This window comes from Echinops telfairi, unplaced genomic scaffold (assembly GCF_000313985.2).
Source record: "Echinops telfairi isolate 266 unplaced genomic scaffold, ASM31398v2 ScPeMD7_7420;HRSCAF=8458, whole genome shotgun sequence".
Classification (NCBI taxonomy): Eukaryota; Metazoa; Chordata; class Mammalia; order Afrosoricida; family Tenrecidae; genus Echinops; species Echinops telfairi.
The window spans coordinates 21,315,934-21,327,615 of NW_022111320.1; the positions used below are offsets into that span (position 1 = coordinate 21,315,934).

General features: G+C 42.1%; 1 protein-coding gene across 1 annotated transcript in view; it reads right to left on the bottom strand.

Annotated features, from left to right (window-relative positions):
* Window positions 1-11,682, bottom strand: part of STAC (SH3 and cysteine rich domain) — a 195,907-nt gene that overhangs the window by 39,323 nt on the left and 144,902 nt on the right. Inside the window, exons 7-8 of the mRNA XM_004704066.2 lie at window positions 7,860-7,924; window positions 6,263-6,351 (exon numbers count right to left, since the gene is read on the bottom strand). Coding sequence (XP_004704123.1) covers window positions 6,263-6,351; window positions 7,860-7,924 — 154 coding nt within the window. The remainder of the gene's footprint in view (window positions 1-6,262; window positions 6,352-7,859; window positions 7,925-11,682) is intronic.

Here is an 11,682-nt window from a genome sequence, read left to right on the forward strand (position 1 = left end):
GTACACGATCCTCATTACACCCTACTGTTGCCTTGGTGAAATCCACAGTGGATCCGAGCCTGGCTAAGGCCTGCTGAAAGAAGACGCTGGGGATACACACGTTGGTTTTGAGCAAAGGGAACCAGCAGGAAGTGAACATCAATTTACCTGGAGGCATGAGGTGAAGGGAAGCCCTCACGGCCAGAAGTGGAGGCTGATGGCGACCCTGCCTCTCAGGAGCAGGTTTGTGGGAAGGAGGGTCGGGCTGCTGCAGGGCCCGCAAGAAGGAGTGGGACTCCAGAAGCACACGGAGAAGTCTGGATTGCCAGCTTGGGGCAGACAAAGCTTCCTCTATTATTGTTATTGCTAATTCCATCGATCAGGTCCTGACTCAGGGTGCACACCATGATCAGACTTCAAACCACTGCGATCCACAGAATTTAAATTGGGGGATTTTCAGAAGTAAATCTCAAGTCTATCTCTCTAGTCCATCTTAGTCTGGAAGCTGCACTGAAGCTAGTTCAGCCTCATAGCAACACAGGAGCCACCACTGATGGGGGTGCCTTGGGAAGTGAACCCTCCAATCTCCTGCCTCCAAAGAAAGACTTCTATCACAGAACCACCAGTGGCGCACACTTCCATGCTTAATGAGCAGATCGAGAACAAGGATGTGGGAAGGCGATGCTTTATGCTTCTCTGGCGCACGTTCCCTCTGCCCTTGAATTCACCCTCCTCACATCCCCTGTGCTCTCATCTGCCCCCTTTGTTCCCCTCCTGAGGACCCTATCCAGTGTGCTCCCCGAGTTCAGAATGCTGGTGAATAACAACGGTCTTTTCTTAAAAAGCCCCCCCCCCACCCCTTAGTGATTTGAGGAGCAAAAGAATCCACAAAGCACCTGGTCACTCAAAGAATTATAGCAAACCCCCAAAGCATTCTCTTCCCCATTCCAAATCAAGCATCTTGCTTTTAAATTGGAAGCTACAATCTCTTTGCAAGAAAAAAAAAAGAAAAAGAAAAGGAGAAGTCCTATGTGTGAGTTATCACTCCCATCTTGCAGTCTATGTAATGTAGACATTTCACTCCTGGGGATGAATAGCCCTGTTTGCCTCGGAGCAGACTGGAAACGTTTGATTCGTGACTCAACACTTGACTTTGAATGGCCTGCGACCAACTAAAATAAGCACGAGTTTCTACCACTATGGGGGCAGTGAGACGCCATTACTCAGTACTCCAATGGCATTCTGTATTCCTCAATGGGCTTTCTTTGTTCCCATCGAATGACTTCAGAATGCTATTTTAAAGTAAGTCTGACTGCACTGCATAAGACAAAATCAAACAAAACCCAACCAGCCACTGTGAAGCAGGGTGAAACCACCCTACATGAGACTTTCAAGGCTGTGAGCATTCAGAAGCAGATCACCAGGCCTTTCTTCTGAGGCACTGCTGGGTGGGTATGAACTGCCAAGCCCCTGGTTAGTAATCCAGCAATTTGATGGGTTATGCCACCCAGGGACACCTTGCACAAAGGAAGTTGTAAACTCTGGAATTCTAGAAACCCCAATGACAATCTCTAGAAGGATGGGCTAATACTCATATGCATTTCCTACTGTAATTCTTGTCCTGTACGGATTGCACGGGTCAGTAGATGCTATCGTCTTCAGCAGCAGCTCGTGGGTGATCGGTGCAGGCAAGGCAGCATCCCTCTGATCACCGCGGAGGCAGGCCTTGGCTCTGAGGGACTAGGGCATTTCCTTGATAAGTGCTGTCTCTTCCTCCCACACTGATGCCTGAATTGTTCAGGGAAGGGGTGACAAGTACAGCTTGTGTGTTTAATGTGGCTATTCTTACTCAGGGATGGAGAAAACGCAGAAGTGCCAGTGCTTAATTGTCTGAGCAAATCCAGGAAGCCAGGATTTGGGCTGTGCACTCAGCTTTGAGCATATCTAAGAATCACTTGGATTCACCTAAAACTGGCGCAAAACTGGCTTCAGGGTGTGAGCCAGGGGGTGTTGCCAGATCCCAGCAGGATAAACAAACCTGCTTTGAAGTCTCTGTATCCACTGCTCCTCGGGAAAGGCGGCCACGCTGCTGAGGCTAGACTAATGGGCTACAGTTTCTCAGTGATGCTCCATTTTTATAGGCTCTGGGGAAAGTGGGGGTGAGGGAGAGCACATCCAGGCAAGGGTCAGGCAGACCAAACCTAGAAAATGCACACACCTTAAAATGTAGGGAAACCCCAAGAACTCCTGGGTGTTGAGGCAAGGTCGTTTGGAAACAACCTGAAGGGCGTGGCTATCGATGGACAGCTTAGTTTGCATGGCAGTCAGAGACACAGCGGTTATCGTTAGGTGCTTGCAAGTTGATTTCAACTCCTACTCACTCCATGTGACAGAGTAGAACTAGCTCATAGGGTTTTCTGAGCTACCATCTGCATGGGTAGTGGCTATGCATTGGGCTGCCATCGCATGGTTGGCACTTGGAAACCACCAGCAGTCCTGCAGGACAAAGACTGGGATTTCTACTACCACCAACAGCTACTGGTTCAGAAACCCACACTCCGAGTCAGCATTGACCCGATGGCAGCGAGTTTGGTTTGAAATCTTGGTGGGAGTAGATCACTAGGTCTTTCTTCCTTGAATGTGTGGGTTGGAAGCAGTGCCCTTTCTTTTATCAGCTTTGGTGTAATGAATTACTTGATGTGGCCCGGCGGATTAGTCTTTATAACTCCTACCAAATGCGTAATTAGAACTATGCAAAGGTGCAGTGCTTGTGGCCCATCCTGGGGACTGGATAGTTGTTAATGTGATAAATAAGATGTATGACACCCTTGTGGGGTGGGGCCATGAAAATGAGGCATATAGAACCCTAACAAGGGGTGGGGGTGGTAATTGATCAGTTTTGCCATCCTACTAGGTTTAAAATGAGCCGTTCCAGAGACAGAACGGAGAATCTCACTACCACCAAGAAAGAAGAACCGAGACTAGAGCATGTTCTTTGGACCTGTCATCCCTGCAGGAACCTCCTGGATCCAGGAGCTGGAGAGCTGTGACACCAGAGATGGTGAGAGACAGTGAGAAGCAGTGGCAAAGGAGACCCGCGGGAGACAGCACAGTGGGCTTAGGCAGGAGTTTATTGGTGGAGTGGCCTGCCTTTGGGCACTTAGTTTACATGGAGAGGGGAGTTAGGTATGTGGGCCATGAGGCTATAATGGAAAGCCTTTGGGCTGAGACTTATGGGTGGAGTAGAGTGCCTCTTTGTCACACTTGTCTGGAAAGGGCCATAGGACCTGGGCTTCCCTGTGGGCACTGCTGATCAAGAAGTTGTTCTGATTGAAGATCTGGATCCCTGGTGTTCCTGATCCTGAATTCTAACCTGACACTTCTTTAATAAACCCCCTAACCCAGCATTTGGTCATTGTGACCACTGAAATCAATTATTGAACCTAGCAGAGTAATAGACAGCACTGTGGTGGAAACAGTTAGTGTTAGAATTGGGAAAACGGCTGAACGGTGTAGCCATGTCTGATGGCCCCTAAATAGGAATTGGCTTTGGGTTGTTGATTCTGATCCTGTTTCTCCTTTGTGAAGTTAGAAGTAAAATGCAAGGCTCTTAACTGCTTGCAGTTGGAAGGCTATTTCGTATGAGAGTACACCCCCAAACGGAGGCTCTTTCCTCTGAGCATTGGTATGTTTCCAATGCTCACTTTGTCCCCATTCTTTTCAAAAGCGAACAGAACCAACCTATAAAAGACGCCCCTTCTATTTGACTTTAAGACTGGAAAATACCAAAGCTTTCTCCTGGGGTGATATTGGTTTTGGGGTTATGAATGGAGCAAAGAAGCAGGGGTTTTCTTGGCAATAAGCCAATGAACACCACATTAATAAAAATCATAAGGACTATGATTTACTGAGCAGACAAGCCACCAGTTGTTGTCCGTTTGTCTTACTGTGGTGGCTTGTGTGTTGCTATGATGCTGGAAGATATGCCACTGATATGTCAAATGCCAGCAGGGTCACCAAAAGTGACTAGGTTTCAGCAGAGCTTCCAGACTAAGAACAGACTACAAAGAAGGAATAGGCTATCCACGTCAAAGGGATTTGCCCCTGGAGATCTTATTAAAACATTGAAAAGCATCAAAACATTGTCAGTTACTGAAGGCTGAATGAAGAGAAGTAGAACAGTGTCAGAAGATGAGCCTCTCAGGTTGGAAGGCACTCAGAAGAGGATTAAGGTAGCAGATGGACATTGGGCCTTGACTCAAGTACTCCCTCAACACATGAACCCTTTGTTCTAACAATCCAACATTCTGTGGTGCTCACATTCACAACATGATCGCTGAAGATAAAATGGGTGCATAAGCAAATGTGGTGAAGAAAGCTGATAGTACCTGGCTATCAAAAGACATAGTGTCTGAGGTCTTAAAGGCTTGAAGATAAACAAACAGCAATCTAGCTCAGAAGCAACAAAGCCCACATGGAAGAAGCACACCAGCCTGTGTGATCATGAGATGTTGATGGGATCAGGTATCAGGCATCAAAGACCCAGAACAAAATCACACCCAATGTGAATGTGGAGGCGGGGCATGGAGTGGAGACACAATGCCCATCTGTAAACAATTGGACATCCCCTCACAGAAGGGTCACAGGGAAGAGATGAACCAGTCAGGGTGCAGTATAGCACCGATGAAACACACAACTTTCCTCTAGTTCTTTGGTGCTTCCTCCCCCCCACTATTATGACCTCAATTCTACCTTGCAAATCTGACTAGACCAGAACATGCACACTGCTACAGATAAGAGCCTGCAACACAGGGAATCCAGGATAGATAAACCCCTCAGGACCAACAGGGAGAGTAGAGATACCAGGAGGATTAGGGGAGGGTGGGGGGAGATAGGGGGAATCGATCACAAGGATCAATTTATAACGCCCTTCCCGGGGGGCCAATTATTGGAAAGTTGGTTGGGGGGTGACGGAGTACAATGTAAGATAAGAAAATATAACATCTATAACATATCAAGGGTTCATGAGGGAGGGTCGGTGGGGGAGGGACGGGGAAGAAATGGGGAGCTGATATCAAGGGCTCAAGTGGAAAGAGAATGCTTTGAAAATGATAATGGTGGCATATGTGCAAATGTGCTTGACACACTGGATGAATGTATGGATTGTGATAAGAGATGTAAGAGCCCCAATAAAAGTAAGAAAAAAAAGTTGCTTCAAAATATACAATATTTCACAAAAGATTGAAATGTTTACACACACACACACACACACACACACACACACACACGGATTGAGGAAGAGCTGCCTGCTCAGAGGAGCCTCAGCCGTGATGACCCGGATGGAACCCTAGCTAACTGAGACAGGCAATGTGCAGTATGCGTTAGCAATCTCCTCCTCATATCCTGAAAAGCAATGGGCCATGATTATTCTTACATGATTGATTTTTTAAAAGTAAGAAAATTAAGTGAATGAAGTAGTTATAATTTGCCTAAGGTCATCACATAGCACATATGATCCGAACCCAAGACTGACCCAATTTAACTCTCGCGAGAACAGCGAGATCCTCAGGCGGGGCTCAGGGGACAAGCCCAGGTGGCATCCGTGTCACAAAGCTCACTTACGCGGCCTCAGCGTTGTGGTGACTGTAAAGTCCAGGGCTCTTAGTGGACCCCGAGAGTGTGAGTCTGATTCTTCACTCAGTGTAACTTCGGAGACTAAGTCCATTTGAATAGGATTTCACGTTTGCACCTACAGCAGTGGTTCTCCACCTTCCTAACGCCGCGACCCTTTCATATAGTTCCTGCTGTTGTGCTGACCCCCAAGCACAACATTATTTTTGTTGCTGCTTCATAACTGTTATTTTGCTACTGTTATGAATCGGGGGACCCCTGTGAGAGGGTCCTTTGACCCTCAAAGGGGTCGAGACCCACAGGTTGAGAACCGCTGACCTACAGGATGAAGAGCACACCTGGCGAAGGTTAGCTTTCTGAACACTCGTATTAGAAGTCGATTTGTCATGTATTACAGCAGGGCTTACCCACGTGGGGCCCTGGGACCACCAGCAGTGGCACCACTTGCAGACTGAATTGGAAACCCAATAAGGTCAGGGCCCAGCAATCTGTGTTTACAAGGCCTCCAGTCAAGTGACTGTAGGCTAAAGTTTGAGAATCATGCCTCTATAGTGTTAGGAGTTGGCACAAGCAGAATTATTTCTTTATTCTCACGTGGAACACACTCGTTTTAGGCTTTTAATATTGTCTCTTTTCTTAAAATTATGCTCACCTCATTTCCAAATCTTCATTCTCTTGTGGTACAAATTTGTACAAGGCAACATAGGTGTTCATCTGTAATGTATCTTTGGAAAGACGTTCCTGAAAGAGAAAAATAAATTTTTCTTTCAAATTTAGGTTTACCTTTCTTGTCTGAGTTGAATTTGATTCCCTTACAAGCCATTTGAAAACAATAACTTGGAACTCCTCCTCAGAAATACTATAATTTTCTTCAAATAAAAGGCTTTTTTTATATAGTTGTTCATGAAAATGATATAGATTTGCTCCCAGAAATGGGAATGTTTTCTCTATAAAAAGGTACACATCAATAGTAGTAAATAACTTCTACTTCCTAAAGTTTACTTTTGAACCAGGTATCCCAGGTGTTCATATATAAAGCAACCAGATGTGTCAATCTCACATCAGCTCATTAATGTTGTAGAAAAATTATAGTGAGGCATCAGACTTATCTAGCTTATACCACGGCAACACTATACAGGCTATTACCCCTCAGGAATAATAACACAAGTGACCACTTTAGTAGCTGACTGTATACAGCGTGCCAGGCATCATGCATCATGTGTTATCTTACTCCAAACGCACATGATCCTAAATTCTAATGCTGGCTCCCATAAAGCGTGTGCAGACACACATATGTGTATATGTATTTAATAGCTATACAAATGTTAGCTGTTACTATTCACCAAATAAACGTTAATGATATACACATTTTATGCTTTACATATTCTGTAAATATTAAAGATATATTACATACTACGCAAGATAAAATTACATAATATATAATGAATCCACTTCCATCGAGTCATTTTCGACGCAGGGTGACCATAGAACAGAGGAGAACCGCTACTTTGAATTCTAGAGAAGTAAATCTTTATGGGAACAAAGAGCTTCATACTTTAGTTAAAATATATAATACAATATTTGTAACCCATAAACAAAAGTTGCATAAAACTCTATGTATCCTTTTAATGTGCTAGAGTTTTCTCTTTTCTTATTTATTCCGTTATATGCTATGTTATGTTAGTCAACCCTCCCTTACCCTGAATGGTGCAGAAGCGGGTGATGCTTCCTTCTGGTAGACCTACATCGTTGTGAGTCAAACCTGAGTTGATGACACACAGCAACAACAACAACAACAGAATCCTCTAATAGTATCTATACATAAACAAGTGAACACAAAGATAATAAACATGTATTTGAATATTATAAGATACAGTTAGATTATGAGAGAGCTTTTTGAAGCTCTGTGAGTTTGACAAAAAATGTATGTCAAACTCACAGAATTTGTACACACATTTTTGAAGCCCCCTTATAGATTAGACAATTAAATACTTTATATATATTAACTTGTGTATGGCATTTTTATCTGAAACCTAAGGTTGCCCCCAAACAATACTTGCATTTTGACCTACCGTGCACTGTGCTATTATTTGTGTTGTGTTCCATGCTACGTATGTGTGGTATATTATGCAAATTCCCCATCTGTTTTTAAAAAAATGCTTTGTCTGAATCAGATAAGTTTATTTTATGACCTGCAGTTTGATCTAAGGACCCGGTTTGGGCCTGTCTTCTAAGACACCCATCATTACCTGCTGGTTGAGATCCTTTCCTTGCTCTCTGAAGTCGTCAGTGCCATTTTCTGGATACGTAAACACTGGAGGAGACGAGAGAGATCAGAAGTTTCACGAATTCACTCATCATTTTTGAGAAACATGCTTGAAAGATGCTATTATTTTTAAAATTTCATCTAGCAGAGCTTTTACTTTGCTGTGCCTTGGCTCTTGCTCTTCCTCACCCTTTGTAACCCAACCTTCATGTCATTCTCTGTGAATCTTCTCCTGTCCCCCATGCAGTCCCCTACCCACCTTACTTGTGTGCCTGCCACCTTGTTAATTCCCCCAGATTAGTGCCCTCTTGAACTGATTGGTAAATGTAGGCTCGAAACTTGGCCTCTTTTGGTAGTGTTCTTCTCATGAACAGAAACCATATCTACCATCTTTGTTAACTATACTGAATCATTGTTAATGGGATGGTAGGTGAGACATGACACTATTCAATGCTATTGAGTTATTCTTTCTAAAGATCAGTTCATTTATCTATATTCAGTACCTCAATTGTAATTTATTTTAAAAATATTGTATCCTTTATTGGGATATACTTCACATATCATACAATTTAATTGTTCAGTTATAGTAATATTTGTGCAATTATTACCACAAGCAGTTTCAGAACTTGTGCTCATTGTCGTTAGCTCCCTATTCCCCACCTCCCTTGCTATGGCTCGAGGCTACTATCAATCCAGGCACTCTCTCTATAGATCAACCTATCCTGGGCTTCATATACAGCAAGTCATATGAAATACAAACAGGTAAATTTCTTTTTTTTTTATTAAATATTTTGATTGGGGGCTCTTACAGTTCTTATCACAATCCATACAATTCATCCATTGTGTCAAGCACATTTGTACAAATGTTGCCATCATCATTTTCAAAGCATTTTCTTTCTGCTTGAGCCCTTGGTATCAGCTCATGTTCCCTCCTCCCTCTCCTGTCCTCCCTCCTTCATGAACCCTTGATAAGTTATAGATTATTATTTTCATATCTTACATAGTCTTCTGTCACCCTTCACCCACTTTTCTGTTGTTCGTCCCCCTGGGAGGGGGTTATATGCTGATCCTTGTGTTTGATTTCCCCTTTCTCCCCCTACCTTCCCCTTATCATCCTGGTATCTCTATTCTCATTGTTGGCCCTGAGGGGTTTATCTATCCTGGACGATATCTATATCACCTTGCATTTTAAACTTCAAAATGTTCCTTGACACCTTTGCTAGTTTGGCCAGCCCAATCTACCACTGTGACCAATAGCTGTATTCTCTTTGCCCATAAGCAAAATGTAGAAAATGTCTCTCTGTATAATATAACAGAGCTGCAGTGTCTGTGTCATGCAACATTTTAAAATAACATATTGCCACTTTGCTCTGCCCTTAGCTTCCCTTCATATTATCAAGGAAATAGCAATAGAAGAAGGGAAGCATGCACAGAAATCATCTATTTCAGTTAAGATATTGACAACCTCCCCTGTCCTTAAAAATACCTGTAGATTCACTAACTCGATAATTTAGAAAACATACTCCCTGTCAATAGTCCTTGTAAATGTACCCAGGTTTATTAAATATCTATATTCTTCGGTTTATAGTTCCAGAGTCAATGGATGCATTTCCAATAGCCTTCAAGAGCCAATTTGTAGCCAATGAAGGGGCTCTGATTTTGAGCAGGTGGAAAAGGAAGGTCCAGCCTTTTCTGTCTCACTCTTTGTCCCCACAACCTGGTGCTTGTCAGTTGAAAAGGAATAGAGGCAAGAAACACTTCTCCCTGGCATTATGTGATCATCTGAAATCCTTTAAACACTCCCCAAGTATAAAACTAGATATTTGTAAAAGAATATTGAATATTTGAATGGAAGCATGCAAAGTAAATCTTCATAGAAAATTATGGTTTAGGGTTAAAATATAAATTAGATGCATGCTGGGTTTTCTCATTCATCTACTTTGTCTCTCCTAGCACTCTCACAGAGTCCACTGCTTTCTCTCTTTGGCTAAATTTCCTGGTACTAAAATTATCTTCAGCGATGTCTAACATCAATCAATCAAATTTTTATTATGTTTACATTTCTAGGACTTTTATTGGTTTTTTTTTTCAAATGTACCTGCTTTGAAATTCTCTTATTACTTTGCTCTATTTTCAAGTTTATCCTTAATATCTTTACGCATTTATAACTCCATTGTTATTGAGTGCCGTTGAGTTGATTTTGACCCATAGAGACTTCATGTGACAGAGTAGATTTGCCCCAAGGAGCTCCCTAGACTGTCATCTTTGTGGGAGCAGATCACCAGATCCTTGTCCTGTGGATCCACTGCATGAGTTTGAATCACCAGTCTTTTGATTTATAGCCAGGAATTTAGCCCTTTGCCCACTGGGTCTCCTTATCCGAAGGTGCTTCAAAAATTCCTGGAAAAGTTCCATTATATTTGGATTTCATTTTTCCCACAAAATTTTAAATATAGTTTATATACATTTCTTGATTTGATAATTCCAGTATATACAGACTCCAAAATTCTGATCATAAAATTCGTTATTACTGTTGGCACTCATTCCTGGTGTCTCATTTTCTGGTTTGTATGGTGAATTTAGATTGTTAGTGTATGCTATTGGACAGTTCCTTTGTGGGCCACTTTTGGGGGTTGAGTTTAAATTCTGTTCCCCAGAGAAGTTTTGCTGCTTCTCTTCTGTCTGGTGTTTTTATCAATTGTGGTTTACTTTATTTATTTTTAATAGTTTTATTGACATTATTCTCATACTGCACAGCTCAATGGTTTAAACGTATTAAAAGAAGTGTGAAATCATCACCACAATCAATATTAGACCATTTTCTTCAATCTTGTACTCATCATCATTAGATCTTTGTTACCTCACAGGATCCCCTGCTGTGACTTAAGGAACTGTTTGCCTAGTTACTGTCCCAATAGAATTATCTTTTTTGATTTCAAAGAAAGGAAAATCATACAAAATATCTCAACAATGACAACAAAACAAAACACAGAGAAACTTCAAACCAAGATAAAACAGAATATACTAGAAAGCAGAACAAATAAAAAATGGGTCAAAAGGGAAAATATGATAAGATGCAGTAACTATATCCACAGTAATCCACTTTCCCATGTATTCTCTCTGAGGGAAAGACTATCAATATCTCTGATCAATGGTCTGAAGGAGTTCAGTGGAGGCTTAATCCACGTGGAGACTCTTCAAATGGATTTTAGCCTTTCACTGTCATCTATAGCTTTCTGTAAATGGGGTGTTCAGAATGTAACCTCTAATATAATTCTCTCCTCTGATCTTAGATTTTATTACTTATAATCCTTGAAGTACATTGGTTGGTGTTTTCCTTCCATGTGTATTTAACTAACACCTCACTTAGATGGCTGTTTGTTTTCAGATAAGACTTTAAGACCCTAGATGCTATATTTTGTGATAACTGGGTACCATCTGATTTTTTCAAACTGTGGTTGAGTTTAAACTAAACTAAAATATCTGATAGTTTTTACTTTGTTCTACAAATGGCATGAATTCAGGCCCTAAAATCAAGTAAGAAGATTTCCCTTCCCTTTCTTTTCCATCCCCCTGTCCCCCTTGCCTTCCTCCCAGTTCTTCTCTTCTTTAACTGAGTCGAGGCCATTCCAGGCATTTCACTTTGCCAAATTCTTTTGAAGAGTATTTCTTTTCTGCTTCCTACTGAGGATGCCTTTTGGGGTGTTATGGATTTTCCAAATGGCATTTCATTTAACCTATTGCCATTCAACCTCCTGAATTTGTCCTCTGTTGTCCAGTCCAAAGGAGTCCTGATGATACAGTGC